The sequence below is a fragment of the Echinops telfairi genome, unplaced genomic scaffold (genome assembly GCF_000313985.2).
Source record: "Echinops telfairi isolate 266 unplaced genomic scaffold, ASM31398v2 ScPeMD7_7457;HRSCAF=8495, whole genome shotgun sequence".
NCBI lineage: Eukaryota > Metazoa > Chordata > Mammalia > Afrosoricida > Tenrecidae > Echinops > Echinops telfairi.
In genome coordinates this window covers 44,495,972-44,521,086 of record NW_022111357.1, presented here as the reverse complement: position 1 = coordinate 44,521,086, position 25,115 = coordinate 44,495,972, and the positions used below count along the sequence as shown (strand labels likewise).

At 61.4% G+C, this 25,115-nt stretch overlaps 2 protein-coding genes across 13 annotated transcripts in view; one reads left to right on the top strand and one right to left on the bottom strand.

Moving 5' to 3' along the window:
- SAMD11 (sterile alpha motif domain containing 11) overlaps positions 1–13,024 on the top strand; it is an 18,658-nt gene extending 5,634 nt beyond the window's left edge. For 3 of the 11 annotated variants that reach the window (XM_045298854.1, XM_045298844.1, XM_045298845.1), the window contains exons 5-14: positions 5,110–5,234; positions 7,620–7,709; positions 7,821–7,955; positions 9,543–9,705; positions 10,682–10,797; positions 10,942–11,020; positions 11,091–11,575; positions 11,765–11,889; positions 12,115–12,225; positions 12,338–13,024. In XM_045298854.1, coding sequence (XP_045154789.1) covers positions 5,110–5,234; positions 7,620–7,709; positions 7,821–7,955; positions 9,543–9,705; positions 10,682–10,797; positions 10,942–11,020; positions 11,091–11,575; positions 11,765–11,889; positions 12,115–12,225; positions 12,338–12,562 — 1,654 coding nt within the window. In that variant the 3' untranslated portion in view covers positions 12,563–13,024. Of the gene's footprint in view, positions 1–1,205; positions 1,416–2,166; positions 2,218–4,811; positions 4,957–5,109; positions 5,235–7,619; positions 7,710–7,820; positions 7,956–9,542; positions 9,706–10,681; positions 10,798–10,941; positions 11,021–11,090; positions 11,576–11,764; positions 11,890–12,114; positions 12,226–12,337 lie in introns of those variants that run through there. The other 8 variants (XM_045298850.1, XM_045298852.1, XM_045298851.1 and 5 more) reach the window with 8 other exon arrangements.
- Positions 12,703–23,821, bottom strand: NOC2L (NOC2 like nucleolar associated transcriptional repressor). Of its 2 annotated transcripts, none has more exons than XM_045298842.1 (19): positions 23,740–23,821; positions 23,484–23,645; positions 21,878–22,064; positions 21,644–21,772; positions 21,200–21,320; positions 21,010–21,100; positions 20,674–20,752; positions 20,370–20,480; positions 19,938–20,051; positions 19,601–19,789; positions 19,370–19,509; positions 18,609–18,720; positions 17,437–17,550; positions 17,146–17,247; positions 14,653–14,796; positions 14,429–14,542; positions 13,758–13,893; positions 13,397–13,483; positions 12,703–13,163 (listed from the first exon to the last, which is right to left on the bottom strand). In XM_045298842.1, the coding sequence occupies exons 1-19, from the start codon at positions 23,775–23,777 to the stop codon at positions 13,057–13,059; spliced, it is 2,277 nt and encodes a 758-aa protein (XP_045154777.1). In that variant the 5' UTR covers positions 23,778–23,821; the 3' UTR covers positions 12,703–13,056. The 2 variants fall into 2 exon arrangements, with proteins under 2 accessions (XP_045154777.1, XP_045154778.1); XM_045298843.1 differs by having other exon boundaries at positions 21,200–21,317.
- Between the last annotated feature and the right edge of the window lie 1,294 nt (positions 23,822–25,115).

Below are 25,115 nucleotides of genomic sequence, written 5' to 3'. Positions count from 1 at the left end.
GAAGTCACAGGGGCAGCTTTAGGTCATGCCCCCTCCACAGCCTTCTGGGCTTGGCGGGGGCAGAGGCTCCAACACCCACTTTTCAAGTCTGGGTGCTGTTAGATGGCAGTGGGGTTGACATTTTGGCCTCAAGCTCCGAGGTCTCTTTCTGCAGCTACCTCCAGCCCGCCCCTCCTCAGCAACTCCAGGCAACCCACCCACAGGGACCGGGTTTCTCCGTGGATGCTGTTGCATCCGGCGCATTGGCATGCAGCCCGGGGGCACTTCGGCCAGATCCCAGGTTCCTTTTGTGGGCCTTTTCCCTCGTGTGTGTCACACACACACACACACACACACACAGCAGGAAGGCAGTAGAGGAGAAGACGGGGCTCTCCTGAGGCTGAGGCTGGGCTCCAGTGCCTGGTCTACAACAGGCTAGGTTATTGTTAGGGGCTGTCCAGTCAGATCTGACTCATCGTGACCTTCAGCACAGCAGAAAGAACACTGCTTGGTCCTGCGCAGTCCTCAGAATCCTTAGGTTTGAGCCCGTGGTGGAGGGACTGGGTTGGTCTATCTTGCCTGGGCTTTTCTTTTTTGATGGGAACCCCTCGATTCTGGGCCCTCAGCTGGTTGGGCTGCAAAGGGGGTCTTTGGACCACGAGCTCAGCAGGGCCCGAGATTGCCTGCTCTGGAGGGGGTTGGGGGAGGGAATAATGCGTCACAGCTCTGCCAGTGCCAGGCCGTGGTCAGCCAGCCGGAGCGGGCCCTGTAAGGTGGCAGCGTGTGGAATGAGGCCGTATTGTTGACATTGGTTTGGGTGTCCATGCTGGACTGGGCTTGTCAACGTTGGCTTCGGTTTGGGGGTTCACACTGGACTGTGTTTGTTGACTTTGGCACTTGTTGAGATTCACACTGGACCATGCTTGTTGACCTTGGCACCGCTTTGGGATTACCATGGCGGGGGACACTGGGGCACCCAGTGGGGGAGCAGAATGAAGGAGGAGCCAGTCGGCTCATGGGGGCGCGGGGCAGGGGTGCAGGGCCTTCCCCACCCCCATCACAGGCTGAGCGGCTGTTTGTCAGGAGCTGGGGCAGAGTCCGGAGTGGGGATGGCCTGGCCTCACGCCCTGAGACGTGTACATATATGTACATACAAATGGACTGCGCCCGTTTGTCCTTGGTGACCACCTACCTCAAAGGCTTCTGTGACCTGGGAGACAATCGGCCTGACCCTTCTCTCCTCCACCTGCCCAGAACCGGGGGCGGCTGGCAGATAAGAGGACCATCGCCCTGCCTCCTGCTCGGGTCCTGAAGAAGGAGCCAGCCCCCGGCTTCCTGGTGAGAGATGGCACCTGTGACGGGAGCGGCCCGGCCTGCAGGCGGCGGCCAGCTCTGAAGCGCGAGGACGACGTTCGAGTCAGTATCATGAAGAGAAGGTGATTGGCCGGGACTGGCCACCGGGAATTGGGGGTGGGGGGTGGGATTGGTGTGGGGGAGACATAGAACAAGGAGGAGGGGCATAGGAAGCAGAACCTGGGCTTGGGGTCCACAGGGTAGGGGGCAGTGTCAGGGGCTCTCCTGTCCTCACTGTTCCCCAAGACTTGAGTGTCACCTTCCTGATGACAGTCCCACCCCCACTTCCAGAAGAGTCACCTTCAGCTGCCCACCCACCCATCCGTCCACCCAGCCATTTACCCATCTGTCTGTCTGTCCATCTCCCTGTCCACTTGTCTAACACAACACATGCTTCAGGAGAACCTTCTAGACATCCACAGCAATTCCAACCCTTTAGCCCAGTGGTTCTCAACCTTCCCAATGCCGAGACCCTTTAATGTAGTTCCTCATGTGGTGGTGACCCCCAACCATAAAATTATTTTTGTTGCTACTTCATAACTGGCATTTTGCTACTGTGATGAATCGGGCAGCCCCTGTGAAAGGGTTGTTTGACCCTCAAAAGGGTCATGACCCACAGGTTGAGAACCGCTACTCTAGTCTCTTCACACACTCCCGGTTCTCCCCAAAGATAATTCCCCCAGCCCATCTCTGGGTACTGCCCAGCCTGTTTTCCCACCCTTTTCCATACTGGCTACCACCCACCCTCCCCTTGATCTTGGGGTCTTTGGGGGGAGACCCCTCACCTGGCATAGGTGCCGACTGCATGGGAACTACCGACCTCTCTCCCTGCAGGGTCCACACTCACTGGGACGTGAACATCTCCTTCCGAGAGACATCCTGCAGGTAGGAGTCCAAGCTGGCTTTTCGATTGCTCTCCGGTAATTTCATAGCTACCTCCCACCTGGGCCTGCCCACTGGATCTGTGGGCCTGTCCTTGGTTCCCTGGCTTCTGGAATGTCACCCTGACTCATGGAGGCCCTAGAGGGACAAGGTAGAACCACCCCCGTAAGTTTCCAAGACTGTCACTCATCCTGGGAGTAGAAGGCCTTGTCTCTGTCCTATGGAGCAGCTGGTGGTTTTAAGCTACTGACCTTGTGGTTGGGAGCCCAGCGCATAACCCACAATTCCAGGATCGAGCTGAGTCGGAATTGATTTGATGGCTGAGAGTATTTGGTTTTAGAGGCTCACTCTGGCCCTCCACATAGGGCTTGCTCTGCTCAGTACAGACCCAGCTGTAGAACACGGATGGGAGAGGGGGAGGAAAATAGAGGGCTTGAGGCGATGGGATTCAGGGCCCAACTTCTCCTCCAGGGTGCAGTGGGGGTGGGTTTATGGTGCCCAGTCTTTGGGGTCCAGTGCAGCACTAGTGGGCCCATCACAGCAGGCATTGGGTGGGTGAGCGGGGTATGAGAGGTGGCCCTCCCCAGCACACCCGAGTCGAGTCCCAGCCCTGGCTGGACCAGTTGTTATTTACCACTCGAAGAAAGCAGCAGGGTCCCGGAGCCGAATTACAATAAAAACATCTTTAAACTTATTTCCACCTCATTTTGGAGTTGCTAGCTCAACTGATCATTTTTATGACCTGTCATGAACATTGATGACATTTTATGAGCCTTTTACTTGGGACATTACAAGATAAATTTGTCAGTGAGGCCTGAAGGAGATTGGAGTGCTGGCCCCTCCGCTCCCCCTTTCCCCCATGGCCAGGAGGTCACCTGTTCTTGGCTGCTCCCACCTGCACCACACATGCCTTGGCCAAGGGGTACAGGGGCCACTGACCAAAGGCATCCCTACCTAGGCCAAGATGGGCTGGACAGTGCCCTAATTTTACCAGGAGAGCTGCAGCTGGCCCTGCAGAAGAGGCAGTGAACCCTGCTGAGGGCTTTGGAGGCGTCTGCTCAGCTACCCCAAGGCCTTCCGCTCTGTCTGCCTGTTTTGCTCCCTGCCTCATCCTGGGCCTGACCTTTTGTCCTTCTGTCTCTAGTCTTCCATCTGTCCATCTGTCTCCATCTTCTGTCTGCTTGTCTTTCTCCCTGTCTCCATCCTCTGTCCATCTGTCTCCATCTCCATCTCCATCCACCTGTCTGTCTCCATCTGCGTGTCTGTCCCTCCATCTTCCTCTGTCTATCTCCATTCCTGTCTCTGTGGCTGTCCCTCTGTCTGGTTGCAGCAGCTGGAGTGAGCAGAGCACCATGTGCAGGGATTGGCCCGGTGTGTCCCCTCTGGCCCGAGGCAGCGAACACTCACACCCCTTGTCTTGTCTTGTCTTCTCTCTGAGGCCCGAGGCCCAGAGCTGGCTGGAAGACCTGAGCCCTCCTCCCCAGCCCCCTTGGCACAATGAGCGCAAGGTTACTTTGTAGTTCTTTACATAAAACCTGGCACAATGTGCCTGGTGAGTGACCAGACAGGTTCCCCTGGGGCCGAATGAGCCCTGGAGGAGAGAAAAACAAGAGAGAGGCAGGAGGTCCTCAGGGCCTCTCAGAGCCAAGACCAGGCCCCTGTGTGTGCTGAGATGGGTACTCTTGCGGGAATAAACTGAGTCCTGCCCTCTTGAGTCCTTGAGAGGTAGGCTGGCCTCCCCATGGGACCCTGGGCCGCCTCCCCCTCCATGGTGCTGAGAGCAGCAGTTCTTGCTGGGACACCCCCGCATTGATGAGGATGATGGAGGGGATGAGATTCGCTGCCAATTAATCCCATAAAGTACTTACCCAGCCCCACCTGCCCTCCTATTTGCATGGGGGCATCAAGGGGACCTGCATCTGGGTCTCCCAGAAGGCCCTGGGGCTGGCTCCAGCCCAGCCCTTGGCGTTGAAACGGATCTGATTAGAAACCAGCTCAGATTAGATCGGCCACTGGCCCAGGCCAGGGAGGCTATTTAAGGAGATTTAGGCTCGGGGTTTCCCGGTCACTCGCGGAGGCCCTGTGTGGTGTGGCCAGCTGGGAGGCTCCTCTGTCACAGTCACAGGTGGGCCGGGCGGTGGGGCGCAGCGTGTGTAGAGTGGGAGCCAGGAGCTGTTGTGGCAGGTAGGCAGCCTTCCTACAGTCGCCCCTGGGGTTCTTCCCGCCCCTTCTGTGGGGCTCTGTGAGTATGGATTGAGGGATTGAGGGAGAAAGTGTTAAACATGCATTTGTTACAAGTTCTCAGGAGCCTGGCTTGCTAAAATTCTCAGGCCCAGGTGAACCTGGGTCCCCATCCGTGTGTAGCTGCGGATGTGTGCATATGAGGCGTGCACGTGTCTGTGTTCCCACGTGCACACGTGTATATGCGTGTGTGTCCCCATGGGTGTGTGTGTGTTCCCGCATGGGTGGACTCTGGATTTCCAGCTGTGTGTGTCTGCATCCCCACGGGTTACAGATGTCCGTCTAACCCTGCAAGTGCTGGTGTGTACGTGGATGTGTTGCTGCCCTTAGGACTTTGCTCCGAACCTCTTTTCCAGGAAACTGGGGTCGCATTGACCTGGGTAGGGGCTGCAGATTCTCACTGAGATAGGTGATTCAAGCCTTTCTGGGTGCCTGACCCGCACGAGCAGCACCCCTACTGGGAGCCAGCACAGAGAAGAGTCCTTTCAGGAGAGAGCAGGGGTGAGGCTGGAAGAGGTGGCGAGGGCCCATGGCACACACCTCACCCTCACTACCCTCATGCCTTCCCCCCAGGGGGATGGGCCTCACCAGGCCTGGTCTGGACTATTGGGCCGCCCCAGCCTCCTGCCCACTGTCCCTCTTGCTCTGCCCCAGCCAGGACAGTGACCTCTCCACCCTCATATCCAGTGTGCACCGCAGCCGCCACCTCGTGATGCCGGAGCCCCAGAGCCGCTGCGAATTCCAGAGAGGTGGTGCAGAGCTGGGTCTGGGAGCTGCAGGTGAGGGCTGGGTGCCAGGGTGGGGGAGCCCCCTCCTCACCCGCCCTGTGTCCAGGAGTCTGTGCTCAGCAGCCTGGACGCGCCACCCCCAGCAGCCTTGGCTGGCGGCCAGGAGGCCAGTGAGGCGGAGGTGGCGAGGCTGCCTGTCCCCTGGGGCGCCGCGTGATGGTAATTGTGTTAATCCCGCCAGGCAGACAGGAGGCGGGGCTGTGGCTCCACTGCCGTTGTGGCTGGAGGGGGCAGCTGGGCAGGGGGGGGGGGGTGGGGGGGTGTCACTGGCTTGGAGCCTCCGAGGCCACTGCCCCCCTCCTGGGGGAGGGAGGTCCCCAGACCTGCACATGCAGCCTTGCAGGCCCCTGGAACCGCTCTTGTGGGCTGCCACCCAGTCACCCACCACCCGGGGCACCTACAACTCTCCACCCAGGCTCCCCCTCCCACCCAGTTCCACCTGCAAAAAGAGTTCAGATCGAAAGGCTGTCCTGAGACCCTGACTCCACCTGAGGGGGCACCTGGCATTGAGTTGGGGGGGCGGGGTTGGAGTTCTGTGACCTGGCTGGTTCTGGGAAGGCAGGATGGCCTACAGGCTGCCCTTGCTGGGGACCTGGGGGCCTGGGAGCACGGGCTGCATTGAGCCAAGCTGGATGAGTGAGGCGGCCAAGCGGCTGATAAAATCTAATTGCCCCATCGATTGGGCGGAGCAGCCGCCATGATTGAGATGTTCTCAGGCAGCGGGGGACCTCCCCGTGGCTGCCTACACATACACACACATTCACACATGCATCCTGGGGCACACAGGCAGGTGTGCGTGTTCGTCCTCAGCCTGTGTGCACAGCCACACCCTGTTCCCAGAAGTGTGCAGCTGTACCCTCTGCCTTTGCCTGAAGTTGCACATGTGTGCCTGTGTCTATCACACATGTGTGCATCCAGATTTCAAGGGTGCATCCAGGCCGGGGTGCTGAACCCTGTTTTGGCAGGAGGTTATCGCCCGCTCTTGCTTCCTGTGATCCCCTTGCTCCAGCCCTTCCCAAACACAGATGTCTTGGCACATGAACCCCCTCCTGCTCTTATCAGGGCTGGGAGCGGCATCTGTGAGGCGGTGTCAGGGGCTTCCCTAGGCACCCCTGCTGTCCCTGGCATGTCCTGTGAGGGCAGTTTTCCTGGGGGGGGGGACTAGTGAGCCCCTAACCCTCCTGACAGCCCTCCCCCAGCCTGTGACCGTGGGTTTCCCAGCAGGTCTCCATCCAGGGAGGGAAGCAGGAAGCAGGTGGCTGCTCAGGGGTGGCCTCTGGGTTATTTATAGACAGCCCCCCCACCCAGCCTGTCCCTAGAGGAGTGGTTACGGGGTATTGCAGGACTGTGCACCCACCCCCTTGTCTGCCTGTCTCCCTCTCAGAGACATAGCAGTCCCCCGCCCCGCTTGCAGCCCATCCTGCCCAGTTCTCAGCCACTGCCCATCTCTTTGGGGCAAGGTTGGGGCCAGGGCTGGGCTGCCCCGGCCAGTGGCAGCAAGGGGCCAAGATCAATAAGTTATTAGCACCATTCTGTCAGCTGTAATGTGGAGATTGATCGGCCGCCGGGCCGCCGCACTTCCCGGCCTGATAAAAATGACAGATTAAGGGAATAAGAAAAAGGAATTAAGCTCTGGAGCTGACGGCCGGGCTTCCGGGGCGGGCTCCAGGCTGGAAGGCCGTGCATCCAGGTGTCACAGTGGACCTGGGGCCCGGCAGGGGCTGTCACCCACCCTTCCTGGAGGCTCTAGAGAATGGGGCAGGCTGGGGCCCTGGGTGAGGGAGCCACTGGCAGGTTGAGTGGGCCAGACAGAGGGCTGTGGATGTAACCTGGAGGTGTCTGTGGGACACATCTATGTGGAAGATGAATTTGGTTAGCTGGTGGGGGTGGGGTGGGGACTGTGCAGCTCTAGCCAAGCAGGAGAGCAGAGGTACTGCCCAGCCAAGCAGCCTGGGGGCTGAGGGTGCTTTCCTAACTGGCGTGGCTACATACCTCACCCCCCCAGCCTGGCACAGGGTCCCAAGTCACCAGCCTCCCCCCCCCCCCATCAAATCAAAAGCATCTTGTTCTCCCAAATCACTGGCAGGAAGCCCTATGAGCCTGGCCACCAGGCAGGTAGCAGAGCAGCAGCCAGCCTGGGGGTCCCCAGCTTCACTGAAGCCCCTTTTTCTGAGTCTCCTGCGTGTCACACATCCTCTCCCCCCAGAGCCCAGGGCCATGTTGTTCCATAAATCCTGGATCTTCCCCCACACCTTCATGGTGTCCTTGGTCACTGAGCCCCAGCTGGAACCAGCCTTGGCTCACCGGGACCAACCGGAGGAGGGGGTGTGCATGGGGACAAGGGCTGGGCCCCTCCCTGAGACATTCCTCCTACAGGTGACCGGTTGGGCAAGAGACTGAGCTCCTCCCCCCACATCAGTATTGACTGCCCTTCGGAGAAGAAGGCCCGAAGCCAGTCCCCTGCAGGTAGGCCTGGGTGAGGAAGGGAGAGCTGAGCCCTTAACTGGCTGGGACCTTGTGGGAGGGTGGGGTGCTCCGCAGGGTCTGAAAAAGCCCCTCCCTGTGTTTCTGTCCCAGGGCCTCTGCTGTTGCCAGAGCTTGGGCCGGGCATGGCCCCCGAGGAGCATTACCGCCGCCTTGTGTCTGCGCTCAGTGAGGCAGGCACCTTTGAGGATCCCCAGCGTCTCTACCACCTCGGCTTGCCCGGCCATGGTAGGTGCCCAAGCAATGCCCCCCAAAACCATGCCTTCACCTCTGCCCAGACTCTGGCCCTGGCTACACCCCATCCCTCTCCTGCAGCCATGCCTCATGTCTCCCACATGGCACCCTTCCCTGAGAGGGGATGGGGAAACTGAGTCCCAGAGGGGGCCTCTCAGCCTGTGTCCCTGCTTGGCCCCTCAGCCGGAGGAGCACCTCCACCACAGTGACCTCACAGGGTCGGGGTGTCCAGGTCAGATGTGGGTGAGGGAGGTCAGAAAGAAGGCAAAGGTTTGGCAGCCTGAGGCACCGTTGTGCCCCTGCCCCTTAGCATGCCTCCCCCCACCCCTGTGGTCCATCCAGCTGGACCCTGGCCTCCCCTGCCAACCCAGCCCAGGGAGTCCTGGTGTCTCAGGCAGGAAGGAGTTCTCCCGGAAAGGGGACAGGCTTTCCTCTCTGCACACCAGGCACTGTCCCCCAGGGCAGCTCAGGCACCGTGAGAGCCTGAATAATTCACCAAATGTTAATAATTTAAAAATCTTCCCTTTTAATTGCTTTCCCTGCCCTGCCTGGGGCCGCTGCTGGCCGTTGAGGGGGAGGGCTGTGGGCCTCTCGCCCAGGGAGCTGGCTGTCAATCAAGGTCCCCGCCGCGGAGCCGCCACCCCCGCTGCGGAGCCGACTGTAAATAACCACGGCCGTGGCGCGGGGGCGGCGGAGGCACCGCTGGGATTGATGCGGGCGGCCGCGCCAGCTCGGCTCTGCAGGCTGGCATCCGGCCTGGGGCAGGACCGGCCTCCTCCGCTTTTCGGGTAATTAATTTATAAACAGCAGCGGCGGCGGCGGTGGAGCCTGGGAAGGTGGGGGCTGCGGGAGGGGACTCAGGCGGCCCTGAGCAGGCTGGAGACCCGTGGGCAGCAGTGGCTCAGCCACTGTATTGTGTGTGCCATGGACCTAGGTGTGCACATGCTTGTGTGTGCCTGCATGTGCAGCACACCCTCATTGCTGGGTGCTGCATGTGTCTGTGTGCACATGTCCATGTGGTCAACTGTTGGCTGGCTGTGTGCCGGGTATTCCAGCAGGCAATGTGCCCGCACCTGCTATGGGACCCACGTGTTCCGTCTTACCAGTCTGAGGCCTCTGTCCTTGCCAGCTCCGTCTGGGGGATCTTGGATCTTCCCTGACTTCCCACCTGGCCACCAGAGCCAGCTCAGGCCATGAGAGGCAGAGGAGAGGCCCTGTCCAACCTGCCCACTGCAACACGGGCTCCTCAAGCTGCCCTGTCCCCTTACGCCTGCACCTCCCGCCTCCCCCACCCTGCAGCCCTCTGCACGTGTCTGCTCTAACATCTGCACCTGGACACGTGGCTGCCTTGCCGGGGCTGGCTCCCTATTCCTTCCCCACCTCTCTTTGGTTAGGGACATGTGCCTGTGCCACTCATCTTTCTGTCCTGGTACTGGCCAGTCTCAGAATCTAGCCACAGGAGGTGCAGTGGTCAGGGCTGATTGGCTGGAGGACCTGTTCTGTCTGTCCTAGTCCCCTTGGTATACCAGGGGGAGGGCCGTGGGAGTCAGGATGCTGGGTCACTTCCACCCACCCTCCCAGATCTCTTGAGGGTCCGGCAAGAGGTAGCAGCTACAGCTGTGAGGAACCCCAGCAGCCTGGAAGTCCACTTGCCCTCGTCCACGACAGGTCCGCGTCGGAAGCAAGGCCTGGCCCAGCACCGGGAGGGCATCGCCCCAACCGTTACCCCGTCCTTCCCTGAGAGGTACTGGGCTGGGGGGGGCGGGGGGGCTGTACTGTATATTGTGGAGGAGGGAATCTCTGGGCTTGCTTCTGGTATGTGGAGGGGGGTGGGCAGGCCTGTCAGGTCCATCAGCCAGAACCCTCTGTATCCTCTGCGACATCCACACGCCCACTGGCAGATGCCCCCTCCCACCACTGGACCATCCACTAGTGTGCCCAGGCTCCTCACTGTGCCCAAGGTTCCTGGTGGGCTGAGAGGGGCCAGGGACATGAATGGGGCAGAAGAGGATAGGCGTGACTGCGCCCTCGGGAACAAGTCTCACTGACCCCAAGTGCCCTGGCTAGGCCTGGCTGAACTGTGCCACAGGCAGGCCAGGAGGCTGGACGCAGAGAAGGGTCTGGGATCTGAGACACCACCCCCGCTCCCCCCCTCCCATCAAGTCAGAGGGTGTGTGGTTCTGGGGGCGTCGGGGCACAGAAGCAGGAGCCAACTCGGGACACTGGCAAGGGACGGGAGGGGCTGCGACGGCTCGCATGGAGGTACCCGAGTTGTGACACAACCCCCCTTCCCTGCTCTGCGCCCAGCGGCGCGTCTACAGCTGCCTCGGCCGCCTCGCCTCCTGGACTGTGGCTAATTACGCCGCGCCCGCCCCGCCGAATCCGCAAGGGACGGGGAGGGGAGACGGAGACGGAGGGGAGGTTGGGGGGGGAGGGAGGGACGGCGGGGGCTCCCCCGGCGCGCCCCGCTCAGTAATTACCGCTGCAGTCGCGCCCCGCCGGGTCAGCGCCTCCGCGCCGCCGCCCGAGATTAATTGGCGCCGCCGGCGGGGGCGGGCGCGACCCAGAGCGGTAACGAGCGGCGCATCGACCGCCCGGTTGGCGGGCAATTAGCGGAGGCGGCTGCGGGAGGGGGCCGCGGTTCCGGGAATTGGGGGCGCGCAGGGCGGGGGGGGGCCCTGGGCTGCGGTGCGTGCCACTCACCGCCCCGCTGTACCTAGGGAGCTGTCGCAGCCGCCCCCCTTGCTGTCGCCGCAGAATGCCCCGCACATCGCCCTGGGCCCCCACCTCAGGCCTCCCTTCTTGGGGGTGCCCTCTGCTCTGTGCCAGACCCCAGGTGAGGCCCGGGCGGGTGTGCGCGTGCCCCGGGGACCGGGCGGGGTCCGTGTAGACCTCGGTGTACAAGCGTGCAGAGCCGGGTGGGGCGAGCGCCCGGGACCACCTGGCCATCTGCCTCCCGTGGCTTGCCCTCCTGCCCCAGGGTACGGCTTCCTGCCTCCGGCGCAGGCGGAGATGTTCGCCCGGCAGCAGGAGTTGCTGCGGAAGCAGAACCTGGCCCGGTAGGTGCAGCAGCCCCCAGCGTGGGAGGGGGTGGGGGCCACGCCGCTGACCCCCGCCCTCCCGGCCCAGGCTGGAGATGTCGGCTGAGCTGCTGCGGCAGAAGGAGCTGGAGAGCGCGCCCCGCCCGCAGCTGCTGGCGCCCGAGCCCGCCCCGCGACCGCCCGACGGCGCCGAAGAGCTGCAGCGGCGCGGGGCCATGCTGGTGCTGAGACACAGTTCGGCGCCGCTGCTGGCGCTGCCCCCGCAGGGCCCTCCCACCCCTCCCCGGGAGCCTATTCGCCGCCGCACCGCCCGCAAAGGGGAAGCAGGCCCCGCTCCAGCCCGGCCCAGTGAATCCAAGGAGACCACACCGGCCGGGCTCTGGGCCCAGGATGGCTCTGAAGACGAGCCCCCCAAGGATTCCGATGGAGAGGAAACGGAGACAGTGGCTTTGGGGAGCCGGGGCCCCACCCCAGGCCAAGCCCCAGCCGGAGGGACCGCTGCTGAGGGGCAGGGAATGCCCCCTGCATTGCCCCTGGGCCTCCCCTACACTGTCAGCCCCTACTTTCACACAGGTGGGCAGTGCTCCCTTGTTTAGTGGGGAACAAGAAGACCCAGTCTGAATGGACCTCAGGGAGGAGGGGTCCCGGGGGAGCAGAACCCCTCCCAGTCCTCAAACCAACATCTCTAAGGGAATAAGGTAGGGGGGGGTGTAGTGTGGGCCACTGCCTGCCTGAGCCCTGCCAACAGCCCTTCCCCACCAGGCGCTTCCGGGGGACTCTTCACAGACAGGGAGGAGGCCTCGGCCCCTGAAGATGTCAGCAAGTGGACCGTGGATGATGTGTGCAGCTTTGTGGGGGGCCTGTCTGGCTGTGGGGAGTATGCACGGGTGAGGGGGCTGGAGGTGCCACCGAACTCTCCCCAGCACCCCACCCCCTTTGCCCCAATGCTGGCATGTTCTCTACACTGGGGGGGAGGGGGGGTGCTTTGATCCAATTATACAACAGCTCCATCCCCCAGTAGCTGGTGACAGACCCTAGCTAGAAGGATTCTGAGGGTGGGGCCATGGTGCCCACACTCAGGTCCTGAATCTGCTGCCCCCACCCGCTGCCAGGTCTTCAGAGAGCAGGGGATCGACGGGGAGACTCTGCCCCTGCTGACCGAGGATCACCTTCTGACCACCATGGGGCTTAAGTTGGGGCCCGCACTTAAGATCCGAGCACAGGTGGGCCCCCGGGAAGCGTCCTCATGTGGGGTGGAGGGTGGTCTTGGTGGATGGGTGGGCACCAGGGCTGGCCACTGCCCCTACCCCTGCCCACCCAGGCCTGTCGCTGCAGGTGGCCAGGCGCCTGGGTCGAGTCTTCTACATGGCCAGCTTCCCTGTGGCCCTGCCACTGCAGCCACCACCCCTGCGTACCCCTGACCGAGAGCTCACCGCTGGGGAGCAGTCCCCGTCTCCAGAAACAACCAGCTCCCCCTTTGGCCGAACTTCACCTCAGCAGGAGGATGGAACCTCCACCCAGCTCCCAGGGGCTGCAGACCCCGCCCAGCCTCTGTGCTGAGCCTGAAAACCCCCACCCCCATGAGAAACTCTTGCAACCCCCCTGCTCCTGGCTCATTTCTCCTTTTGGATTTGGATGCAAAGTACCAGACGTGGTAACAGTGAGAGAAAACGTGACTTAGTAAAGGAACAAGACCCAGAGAGGGACTGGGGGGGTGTTATTGAGTCCAGAGGCCTGCTTGTGCCTCGGACCCCAGGGACGGGGTCCCTGCACCCAGACAGCAACAGACAAACCAAAGACAGGGGGTGCCATGGATCACTGCTCCCCTGGAACTGGACCTGCTGGGGGACCTTGTTCAACCTGCCACCAGAATCAGGGCGGTCCTTTCTTCGTTGGGGGGACTGCAGGGCCAGCTCAGCGGTGTGGCGGTGTGTCCCTGTCGCCGGGCCATTGTCCTGGGGTCGGCCCAGCTTTTGGTACATTTGGTCTTTAATGTTGTAAAAATAAAGTCCTGTCACAGTCTCTGGCCTTGCCTACTGCTGGACATGGTGGCCTCAGTCCTCCTCGGAGAGCTGCAGGTCCTGAAGCTCGTCCTCCGGCCCCTGGGCCAGCCGCTGCAGCTCCTCGGGGCTCAGCCCCGCCTCCCCGTCTGCGCCGCCATCTGCAGGGAGGGAGGCCACATAAATCCTGCTCTATCAGGAGGAGCCAGCCCGGAGGTTACTCATCACTAATTAATCACGGCACTAATTAATTTATCGGAGCCGCTGTGCTGGCTGCCGGAGCAGCTGGGCTGGCCTCCCGGGACATGGGTAGTTGAGGTCTGCTGGCTCTCGCTGCCCTTGGACAGTCTGCTTGCTGGCCCAGCCAGGGCCCCACCAACCCGTGAGCACTCACCCTCTGAGTCACTGCTGCTGTGGTCCTCATCATCCTCGTCTTCCTCCTCCTCTGGACTTGGCTGGGCTCTCAGGGACCCAGCCACTCCTGGGGATTGAGGAAGGGCCAGTGAGCGATCAGTCTACTGCCAGTCTGGCTGCATAGGAACTATGTGCAGGTGTGGGGAGGGGAGCCAGCCCTGAGAGCTAGATCTTAAGAAACAGCCCCACTTTGAAGCAAGGGAAGGAACTGATGACAGCAGCCATGGAAGGGTGGGGGTGGGGTATGGGGTGTGTGTGTCTCAGGCCCTGTCCTGTCCATGGCCAACCTACTCCTGCCCCTCAAAGATGCTGGGAGTGCCTAGCACCACCCACCCAAATACCTGTCTCCAAGAGGCTGGAGCTGGGGTCATCTTCGTCACTGTCCAGGTCAAAGAGGTCCTTGAACTCTCTCCTGTCCTCCTCCTTCCTGTCCCCAGGTCTCCGTCGCTTTATCTCTGGGAAGTTCAAGTCTTCCAACTGGAGGGCCAGCCCCCCAAGCAGGGTGTGAGGCTGGGTTTGCCCCATTGTGGTGCCTGGGCCCCCCCTCCCTGCCTCAGCAGGGCCACAAGAGAATGAACCCTTCAAGAACCACCATGCAGACCCCCAATCTATCCTCCACTACCCTCCCCTCAGACCCGTGGCATTCATCCAAAACTGTCCCCATTCACCTCCCTCCGCAGGTCCGGGTCCCAAGAATGCAGTGACTTTTCCCGCCTCTTACCCACCACTGCTTTAGGGCCACCCCCCTTATGGGTGAAGGTTGCCTTGGCACAATCTCTACTCAGCATCTTCGTGGCAGCCCTATGGGATTCCCTCTGGGAGCCTGAGATTCACCATCCCCCAGGACAGGCACAGGCCTGCCACACAGATGGGTGGCCTGTCTGCGATATCACCCACCACAGGCACCAGGGTGGCTGTGGCAGAGAAGCCCTGCCTGACCTGGCCCTGTTCAGGGCACCTCAACACCTGCCCACCCTCCGGGGCCCCAGGTTGAGCTTGGCCGCCAACACACCCGCTCTTTGCCACTGATCTCTAGCTGCAGCTCGCGGTCCCGCAGCTTCCTCCAGTGGCTGTAGTACTTGGTGAGCGGGGTCCCCTCCACCCGGGTCTGCTTCTCCCAGGCATCCTGTGGGGGGTGGGGAGGCGGGGGGAGAAGAGATTTGGTCATGGTCACATCCGCCCTAGAGGAGCTTCAGAGACTGCCCAAGCAATCCCACCCCGCCCTGCCCCACTGACCACGGCCTGCAGGTCAGACACACCAAAGGAGACAGCCTGGCGGCGCTGGCGCATATACTCCGCATTCTCTTGCACCTTCTCCAGCAGCTGGCGCACCTGGCGGCAGTAGTTGGCCACCTTGCACTCCCGCAGGAAGGACTTCAGCTGTGGGCGGAGGGGCACTGTCACTTCTGGCAATGGCACTGGGTGCCATCATCTCCCCCAAAGCCGGGGACTGCAGGAAATGGGATGCAGGTCCTATCCCAAAATGTGCACCCGTATGCCTGTAGGGGTGCTGCAGATGGGGGTGCATTTGAGTGTGCTCTGCTTGGACGGAGGCCAGGGACAGCTGAGGGCAGCATGGCTGCTCATAAATATGGTTCACTCTTGCTTCCTTGCTAGCTCACTCGAGTGTGTGTGGCTGCTCTTGTGGCGTGGCAGGCAAGAAGCAGTCCTGAGAACCCTGCAGCCTACACAGGGGGCAGGGCCCATGCTGACCTTTTACCAAAACCTGCACTTGGTCTGCTCATGGTAGCTTGGGTCTCCCCAGCCAGAAACGAGTATCTGACTACCCAGGGTCACAGGGCACAAGGACATTGAGGCTGATGCTGGAGGCCACACAGTGTGTGATGAACACACATCTGTACGTGGATACGTGTATGTGTGAATGGCTGTGCACGTGTGTATATAGGTAAGCCAGAGTATGGCTACAAAATTACAGAAAACTATCCAACAAACAATATCAACATGCGGCTCTTGTTTCTTGGTATATCCTCCATCAAGGATGCTTCTAGGAGCCCCCGTAGCTGCAATCCTCAAGGTCAGCAGTTCAATACCACCAGCCCCTCTGAAGGAGAAAGACAGGGCTTTCCATGCCCAGTGTTGGAAACTCACAGGGGCAGTTCTACAGCCTAGGGTTGCTGTCGGTCAGCATCCCCTTCATGGCACTGGGAAAATGCTTCTGAAGGAAGTGTTTCTCTCAAACCCTTCCCCCGCAGGAGCCCACGTGGTAAATGGGGTTATGCAATGGGGTAACCACAAGGTCAGCGGTTCAAGACTACCAGCTGCAACTTGGGAGAAAGGTGAGTTTTTCTGTTCCCATGAAGATGGGAGTCAGAGCTGACTCAAATAGCAGTGTGGAGGATTTGGCGGGCCCTTCCTGAAGAATTCCTCACCCTTCGGTTTACAGCATGTCAAAAAGGTGGCTGGGGCGTTCTCCAGGGCCTCCAGGGGGTTCCTATCCTCTTTTGAGTTTGGGGAACAAACGAGTCTGAAGATCAGGGATCAGGGCTGTAGGGCAGATGGAGTAAGATTACCTAACGAGAACTCCCGTAGGACAGCCCTCACTCCTCTTGAGGAGTCTGTAGGCGCATGACGACAATAGACGGAATTACAAAACACAGCTGCCCACGACCTTCAAGACTGACCTCTGGTTGGGAGTTTACCCGGCCTAGCAGTGCCTCTAGGACACCAGCTTTGTGGTGGGCCCTGGCTTTCTGGGTCTGGTGGGTCGATCCAAGACTTGGCCCTGCTTAGAGCCAAGGCTGGTGGGAAGCCCAGCTCTCTACGTGGGCTGTGGGCAATGTCCCTGGCACACACGAGGCAGAACGTGCGCTAAGGCCGAGATGTTCACTGAAGATGGAAAAGGTCCCAACATCAGTAGCTCTCACGTCCAGGGTTGCCATGGTGGGCCTTCTGCCACCAGCTTCGGGACTTCAGCCAGTGTCTTCGTTTGTGTCGCTTGACGGTGTCCCCTCTGAGGTTTCCCTGGAAACACTCAATCCATCTAAAAACAGTGGGTTCTAGGAGGCCACGCTCCTGTAAACTTCTTGTAAGCTTCAATGACTTGGGAAGATGGCCCACTTAACTTGGGCTAAAAATGTGGTATTCACGCCAGCCTCAAAATGGGTTTTGTCCCCGGTGCAGAGAACATCCTTTCTCTGAAGGCACCCGAGGAGACTAGGCTGCAGGTATGACCAAGGGAACTCATCCACAGCTGCCCCAGGTCGCAAACCATGTGCAAACACGCTTTGCTTGCAATTAAGTAGTGCACGTGTGCACTCGGACCCTCGTCACTCTGCTTTTGGACTTAGCCAGCCTGTACACATGAGATAACGAAGTGCACGTGTGATTGTGTTTACATCTGTGCTTGCTCACCTGCACACATGCACACATGGTCCCGGTGGACCTCTGACCTGCATGTGCACCCCCATCCCAGGGAAGCCACAGCGCTCCCGCCCCTGAAGCAGGAAATAACTAGGCTGAGCAAACAGAACCCCAGGGGAAAGAGCGTGTGGGAGCCGGCCAGCTCCGCCCCATCTCCTCGTGGCACCCAGAGTCACAATGAGGGGTTGTCTCGGGGGTGGCCCTATGGCTACTCCAGACCCTAGGGAGTCTTCTGGGACCTGCAGGCGCTGCTGGGCCCCGCAGTCCCCTAGTGGAGGATGCACCCACTCCCACATCGGGACCCCTGTGAAACAGGCCACCAGTTGGAGGACTCAGGCGGGCACAGACCTGTAGGACGGCGGGCAGCACCAGTTCCGGGAAAGCGACACTGTGGGCCTGGCCCTGCAGGTACTCCAGGGTGAGGTCACACAGCTGCTCCAGCAGGCCATCCTGGGGGTGGGGGTGGGATTGTGTGTCATGACGGGGGACATCAGGCACATGACTGTATCAGGATGGTACCAAGAGGCTGGGGCAAGCACGAGGAAGGGCAGGGAGATCAGGGCAGGATCAGGGTGGGGGGTGCCCGAGGGGAAGGGCATGTCAGGACACCAGCATGCCTGGGCCACCTTGCAGTCTCACCAGGTAGGCCTTCTCCTGCAGGTTGACGTTGGACAGCTTCAGGATCACTGCGAAGTTGAGGGGCTTGGAGCTCATTCGGCCTGGCTTCTTGTTGAAGTTGACCTGCTGGAAGACCTGCAGGCAGGAGAGAGTGGCATTAAGGCCTGCCACCTCCTGCCCCGTGCCCCCACTGCCTCAGTGCTTTCTATGGCTGGCACCATGGGCACGTGTGTCACCCAGGGGGGGTGCTCAATAGGGAGGCGCCCCTGGCTGGAGGCCCCCTCCCTCACCGAGGGCAGTGCCCACACTGATAACAAGCAGTGTAAGTGGGCACATGTGCGGCCAGCCCATCAGAACCCTCCCCAGTGCAGCAAGGGAGTGGGACCAGCCCAGGACGCATGCATGTCCCCCAAAGGCACCACAAGCTGCTCCCTGGGATCTGCATCCTGCTCCCCCAGACCTGATGGCTCAGGCTGCCCAGGGCTGAGGCAGGGCCCACCATCAGGAGACTTTTGTGGTAGTGGAGGTAGTGACCCTCAGAGCAACAGGTCTCCCCACAGGATAAACCCTCACCTGGCCAAGCGCTGCCCTACCTCTAGCCGGCAGCCCAGGGCTGGGGGTGAAGGTCAGGGTAGAAGTGGGGCCCAAAGTAGGGGTGTCAAGAGCCAAAGACCAGGCAGTCAGATGCCCCAAAGCAAACACAAGCAGAGGGGAGGGGGGCTGATGTCACTTCCAAAGGGCGTTAATGAGAGCCCGAGGCAGACCACAGTCTGGCCCTGTCTCCAGGTGGGCACATGCTGACCAGCAAGGCTGCCTGCCCCCCAACAAACGAGACAACAGGTCTCTGAAACGGTGCTGGCCAGACTTCATTCTGGAGCCCCCCTGCTTCGGGCATATACACGCAAGCATGTGGCCACGGGTGCGTGCGTGCACACACATGTACACACACAGGTGCGGAGGCTGGCACACCCGCAGGAGAGACGCAGCTCAGATGGCTCGCCGGCTGACTTTGCCTAGGAAGGGTAAGTACAGGCCTGGCTGGTCCTGACCTTTGAAACACCCCTGTCCCTGGGGCCCATTGGTCACAAGATGGACAGCCCCCCATCCCCCAGGCGGGGGTGGGCAACGAGGCACTGAGCAGACGATGCCCTGGTTTTGCCCTGCAAAACCCCCAAGGTCACGGCAGCTCTCACCTCCAGGAGGAAGGGCAGCACAGGGATGAAGGTGCCCGTGCTTTCAGAGAGCAGCGTCAGGGCACGGACACAGTGCAGGCGCAGCGGGTAGAAGCGGGCTGTGGGGACCAGCCTGGTGGCGGGGGAGAGGGGGGCCAGCGGGAGCTCAGGGGATTCTCTTGCCTGTGGGCCGACCCACAGCCCCCAGGCTACCTGACCACACTCACCCTCAGACCCCTCCTGGGACCCCCTCCTGTCCCCCCCCCCCAAGCTTCTAGCTCAATTCTACTTCAATGAGGGCCCTCCCCCAAGCCTGCTCTTTCCTGCCTGGACCGGGCCTCCAGCCAAGCTTCCTTCCACTGAGGCGGGCTGCTGCCAAGGAGACACGGGTGGCCCTCTTGGCCTAGAGCACGCACACCCAAGATCCACCCCACTCCACAGTGATGAAGCCAGAGCTCACCCAGATCATGAAGGACCCCAGGAGAAATTAGGTCCTCAGGGACTGAATGTCCCCCCCAGCTTGAGGCCCAAGACACACAGGCTGGGGCCTCCTGTGGGGCTGGGCTTGTGGGACCAGCCCTAGCGTCTCCTCTCACAATAGGCTCAGGGGACCAGAGGCTGCCGCAGCCCTACAGCCCCGGGGAATGCTGACTGTGCCGGCTCCTGCCCCCTAACCTCTAGGTACCCCCGTACAACCTTGAGCCCCTAGGCCACCTGCTGTGCACTCTCACCCCCCCACCCCCGCCACACACAGGGCAACCATGTAAGCCGGCCCCACTCACTTGATGCAGCCAATGATGACCTGCGTGAGTGGGTAGATCAAGGGCTCCAGGGCCCCTCGGGGGCAGAGGGTGCCCAGGACACGGCACCATAGGTGGAGGCAGTGCACGAACTGCCAGTTGTACACAGACTGGTACGTCTCCTGTGCAGGGATGACACGCGTCAGATCCAGGCAGCCAGGGCAAGGGCTTCTCCGCTGAAGCTCACCCCCATCACCCCGGGCAAGCCCGGACCTTCTTCCTCATGGCCATGGCATTACGCAGGTGGATGGCAAGCTGGCGGATGTAGAGGAAGGCGTGCTGGTAGGCGGCGCCCGTGTCCAGGGCCAGCACCTCGGTCAGGGTGCGCTGCATGAAGATGATGGTGGGCAGGGCGCCCGGGGACGTGAACTTGCAGTTCTTCACGTACGTGAGGTACATTTGCTGGGGAGAGGCAAGTACAGGTCAGGGCTGAGCTCCAGGGCCAGCGGGCGGAGCCTGCCACCATCTTCCAGAGGCCCCTCCCTCAGCACCCCGGGGCCCAGGGCAGGGGCCACGTGAGGGTACGCCCACACAGGAGGCGCAGCACTACCTTGAGCATGGGGCCCAGGAACGTGTCCTTCTTGTGGCGGCAGACTCGGACGAGAACCAGGAAGGCCAGCACGCGCAGGGTCTCCTCGCCAGTGCCCCACAGAACCACCATCCTCTGCGGAGGGCACGGGTCACCACCTACCCACCCAGGAGGCCCGAGCCAGGCCCTCTCCTCGCTCAGGGGCGGCAGGCCCGAGGGGCCTCTGGTCACTCCTGGGACATCAATTCACCAAAGGTCCAGGTGACAGCTGTCAGCCATCATAAAGCCAGAAAGAAGGCGCAAGGCTGAGCCCCACCCCAGTCAGGCAGCCCCAGCACCTGGGCCAGGCTCTAAGTGTGGCCTCCCAGCCTCCTGCGGTTCTGCGAGGACAGGGATGCCCCGCGTGCTGCAGGGACGCCCACGGGACCCACCAGGGTTCCCAGTCTGGCCTACCTTGAGCAGCGCTCGGCACTGCTGCGGGAAGGTCAGGTAGTAAGGCACGGCGCTGCTGATGTGCTGAAGGAGAGCGGCTGCCACGGTCACCTCCGTCAGGCAGCTGGCCAGCTGGGGGCCACAGGGGACAGTGAGGCCCCAACTCAACCCCGAGCCCAAGCCCCTGCCTCCCTCCCCCGCCTCCCGCCACGGTCACCTCCGTCAGGCAGCTAGCCAGCTGGGGGCCACAGGGGACAGTGAGGCCCCAACTCAACCCCGAGCCCAAGCCCCTGCCTCCCTCCCCCGCCTCCTGCCACAACTGCACCTGTGTGACCGAGCTCAGGTAAGTCTTGACGTCCAGGCGGAGTTTCCCCCACAGCGGGCTGCTGGATGGCGGGGCCCCCCTGCAGAGACACCCCCCGAGGTCTGTGACCCTGCCTTGCCACAGCTCCCAGAGGCGACAAGTTGGCAGCAAGAGAGTTAGACTCAGTTGTCAGGGAGAAAGAAGAGAGTGCGCCTGGGGGAGCGGGGATGAAAGCCAGAGGCAGAAACAGTCTTCCCTGGCCAGAGAAGCGCATCCCAGATAAAAAGGGAATGGGGGCACCCGCTTGCCACTGCACCCCCCCCCAACTCAGAGGTCCACAGGGGCCTCCAGCCTCACCTGGCAGCGTCCTTGGGGGTCTTGCTGAACAGCAGCTTCTGGAGGCAGCCAAGGAGGTCTCTGATACAGAATGTCACCACCGCGTTGAAAACTGCCGGAGCGGGAGCGGGACAAATGAGGCAGGATGCCGCCTAGTCCAGCACTCAGGACAGAAGACTCACATGGATCCTGGGGCCCTCGCCCAGCTCACCTGCACCGTCTGTCACCTGGAATCGGCAGGTCTCGGCAGCTTCCTGGTCTCCTTGGGTGGTGGCTACAGCAGCTCGGAAGGCCTGCACGACCTCATGGAACAGCTTTGGTGTGAGGCTCTGCTGGAGAGGCAAGAGGACGCAAGGAGAAAGGACCCCAAGGAAGTCCCAGAAGCAAGGGCATAAGCGAGGCCAGGTTCCAGAACCCTCCGGGAGAGAGGGCATGGCCTCCGAGGCTAGCTCCCAGGTAGCATGGGAGATCCTCTCTTCCCAGTCTGCCCTCCAGACACTGCCGCTGAGCACCTTGGAAGGAAGCCCCTTTGCACCCAGGGGAGCCAGAGAAGGCAGCCCTGGAGAGAAGGGGCAGGCCAGGGGGAACAGGGCAACATCGTGGGTCTCGGGAGCCCTGGGCACCATCGGGGTCCGGTCCACAGCCCAATCCTCACCTTCGCTGCCTGCTTCCAAAGCTCAACCATAGAGAGGGTCACCGTGGCCAACGCCTTCTTCTTCCCCTGCAGACCCCTGGAGACTTCACCCCCGGCCTCTGCTCCATCCTCCTCCTCCTCACTTGCCTCCTGTGCAGATGTAGAAGGGTCAAGGTGGGGGAAGGGGGAACAAGGCATAACAGAGGCCTCAGGTGCCTGCCCCAGATTCCGTCCCGCTCTGCCAGGGTCCCTCACCTCCAGCATGCTGGGCAGAGAGTGAAGCTGCTCCTCATCCTCATCCTCAGAGCTGTCTGACTCGCTGAAGTTCAGTAGGCTCTGGTCATTCTCCTGCAGGAACTTGTAGAACTCTGGGTCCTTGTCCTTCAGCCGTGAGAGCTGGTCCTTGTGCTCAGATGCACGACCTTTCCGCCGGCTGGGAAGGCTGCGTGGGGTAGGAATGGGGGGCACAAAGAGGGTCAGCAAGCCCAGTCTCAGCACAGCCAGTTGTGGCTTCCTGTGGCATCGCAGTTAGCAACACGATGCTTAACCCACAGTGCCAGCAGATGTTGACTCTAAACTCAACATCTCCTTAAACTCACTCTACCTCAACTTACACCCAACTCTACCTGGGTGGGTGCTTAGCATGCTCCTTGCAGGTGCCCAGGAGAAAAAGCCTGGGTGAGCCTTAAACCTCTCTCACACATCCATACCACCACCACCCCTCAGCTACAACATTGCCTCCCACCCCAAGCCATTTTCCTGCGCCTTTCCAGGACGGCACCCTAAAGGCCCTTCGTATAACATGGCACATGTTAATCTCCCAGTTCGGAACTCCAAAATAACTTCCCGTATTATCATAATGCCTGCTAACGGCCTTGAAACCCAGCCCCTTGTCAACTAGCTCTGGGCTCTGCTCCACGATTCTCTTCCTCACCCCCTCTGCCGCCACACTGGCCTCTCACTGGCCTGGTCACGTGAAACATGCTCCCGCTTCAGGATCCTGGCTGGGCCCTCCACCTGAGAATCCCCTGTGTGACCTCAAGTTACCTCCTCAAAGTGCCTCCTCCGTTTCACACAGCAACACAACCCTGCCCTTATCGCCCCCTCTATTCATTTCTCCCACTCCCAAGCAGCTCCCCCTCCTCCAGCAACAAAAACAAACCCGTGGTCTTTGAGTCCATTCTGACTTACAGCGACCTTACAGGACAGGATCCCCAGACTGTAGCTCTTTACAGGGGTAGGAAGCCCTGTCTGTCTGCCCAATCCAGGGCTACCAGTCCTAGGACACTTCAAATTGCTCCCCAGCCTATTACTCCTGTTGTTGTTAGGGGCCGGGTAGTCGGTCTGGCTCACAGCCACCTGATGTACGCACAACAGAAGGGCTCTCGGCCTGGTCCTGTATCACCACCATGCCTGCTAAGTCTGAGCCCACTGTTGCAGGCCCTGTGCCATCCATCCACCGCAATAACAAGCCCTAAGCCAGAAACTTCATATCCTCCCGTAGTGTCGGACAACCGCCTAAAGCTGAGGTTCTCAACCTGTGGGTCGAGACCCCTTTGGGGGTCGAAGGACCCCTTTCACAAGGGTGAAGTTCGTAACAGTAGTATAGCAAAATGACAGTTATGAAGTAGCAACGAAAATAATCTTATGGTTGGGGGAGTCACTGTATGAAAGGGTCGCAGCACTAGGAAGGTTCAGAACCACTGGCCTGAAGGGACCCGACCCATAGCAGGCGCTCAGAGAACACCCGTAGGGAAGAGGAAAAAAGCTCAAAGTGGGAGGGGTAAGGATGGTCCCCAGCCCTCAGCCTCCCAGGAAAGGCGGGGCTGCGACGTTCCGCGGGAGGAGGCGCCCCGCTCACCTGGCCAAGGGGCTCTCGCCCGGTCCACACGGGCTCCGGGCAAGCCCCCGCGCCGCACGCGCCGTCCGCGCCTCCGCTCCGGGGTTGCCTTCGGATTCAGATTCGGACTCGGAATCAAAGCCCGAGGCCAGGAATTCATCCACCGTCAACTCCGCCAGGCGCCTATGGGCCACGGTTTCGCAGTCAGAGCCGAACGCCACTTGGCTCGCCCCAGCCCCGCCCTTTGGAGACCCTTACCTCGGACCCACAAACTCACCTCTTGCGACTCCGTGCCGCCTCCATGACAGCCAGCATGCAATGTGCGCTCCACTTCCGGTTCCAGGATGCAGTGCGTTGCCGCACTTCCTCTCTTCCAGCCCCGCCCCCCGACTCTGCCCCGCCCCGCGATTGACTCTGAGGTTCTCCGACCCAGGCGCCGGCGGGCTTCAGGGTGGAGGGCACGTTCCCTTTTTTTTTTTTTTTTTTTTCTTGGATGCATCCAGCGGCCCCGCTCCCTGAGGTCACCCGGGGACACGATTCCGTGTCGGCACGCGCACACAGCCGCTGAGTGCGATACACGGGTTCCGGGGCCCGCTGGACCGCCTACCATGCCTCTCAATAACTCTGCGGACCGGGTCCGCATCCTTCTCTGCTAGCGACTGTCAGAATGGGGCCACTCCGGAGCGACAGAGCCAGGATGCCCGCCGAGCACGGCCCCTTGCCCATCAGGCCCGGCCAAGATCCTCGCACACTGGGCTCCAACACCCGCCTGCCCAGGGCTCTGGAAACACATGCTCGCGAGGGTCCCTTAGAGCGGGGCAGGTGCGACAAAGAGGATAATACGGCGTTCTCACAAAACAATAATAAAAGCCCGCAGGAACGGCTGGCAGTGACGTAAACCGATAGGCCACCCAAAAGTGCTGCCCTACAGCCAGGTCACGCTCGTGGGAGAGGCGAAAGAGGGGGCTGGCAACCCCTGTGCGGGGCTGCTGGGACGTCTTCTACTCCCCGAGCCGTCGCTGGGCCGCGCCGGGTGGGAAGAGCGGCTTTTCCTTTTCCCATAGCAGGTGCAAAGGTCCAGAGGCAGGGAAGGAGGAAAAAGCTGCACGTGATGGCAAACCACCGAACATGATAGCCCCCAGGCGGGGGACTGCTGTTCCAGCCTGCGGTGCAGGTCAAGCCCCGGGCGGGCTCCTCCCAGGCGTCTCTTCCACTTCCAGGTAGGCAGCGCCCAATAGGAGGCCCGGGAACCCTAGGGGCGCGCCTAGGAGCCCGCTGGTTCAGGTCCTGCCTCGGGTTTCTGCCGCCAGAGGAGGCCCGAAGCCTGCACGGTCTCTGGAAGGTAGAGGCGGGGCTCCAGGGCTCCCAGCGGTAGGCGGGGCCCAGAGGGTGGGCCCAGGAAGAGGCGGGGGCGGGGGCTGCTGGAGGAGGCGATGACTGGTGGAGGGAGCCCCTGCGCAGCTGCAACCCTGGGGGGACCCGAGTCCCAATTAGCGTCCCTGAAGCTCCCGGGGAAGCGGGGCGGGCGGCGCCGAGAAACCGCACTGGGCGGTCGGGCGGCCGGGCGGCCGGAGCGAGTGCTGAGCGGGCCGCCGCCGCCGAGCAGTCCTCCAGCATCCGAGCATCCGTCCATCCGTCTGCAGGTCCGGCAGG

What these genes read in the sequence shown, in the direction of transcription:
- NOC2L (XM_045298842.1), bottom strand. Translation starts at nt 23,777, where the DNA reads ATGCTGGCTGTCATGGAGGCGGCACGGAGTCGCAAGAG. An exon ending in TGTCTGACCTGCAGGCCGTG is followed by an intron (nt 14,543 to 14,652) that starts GTCAGTGGGGCA and finishes CACCCCCCACAG; the next exon opens with GATGCCTGGGAGAAGCAGAC. An exon ending in CTCCAGCCTCTTGGAGACAG is followed by an intron (nt 13,484 to 13,757) that starts GTATTTGGGTGG and finishes CTCAATCCCCAG; the next exon opens with GAGTGGCTGGGTCCCTGAGA.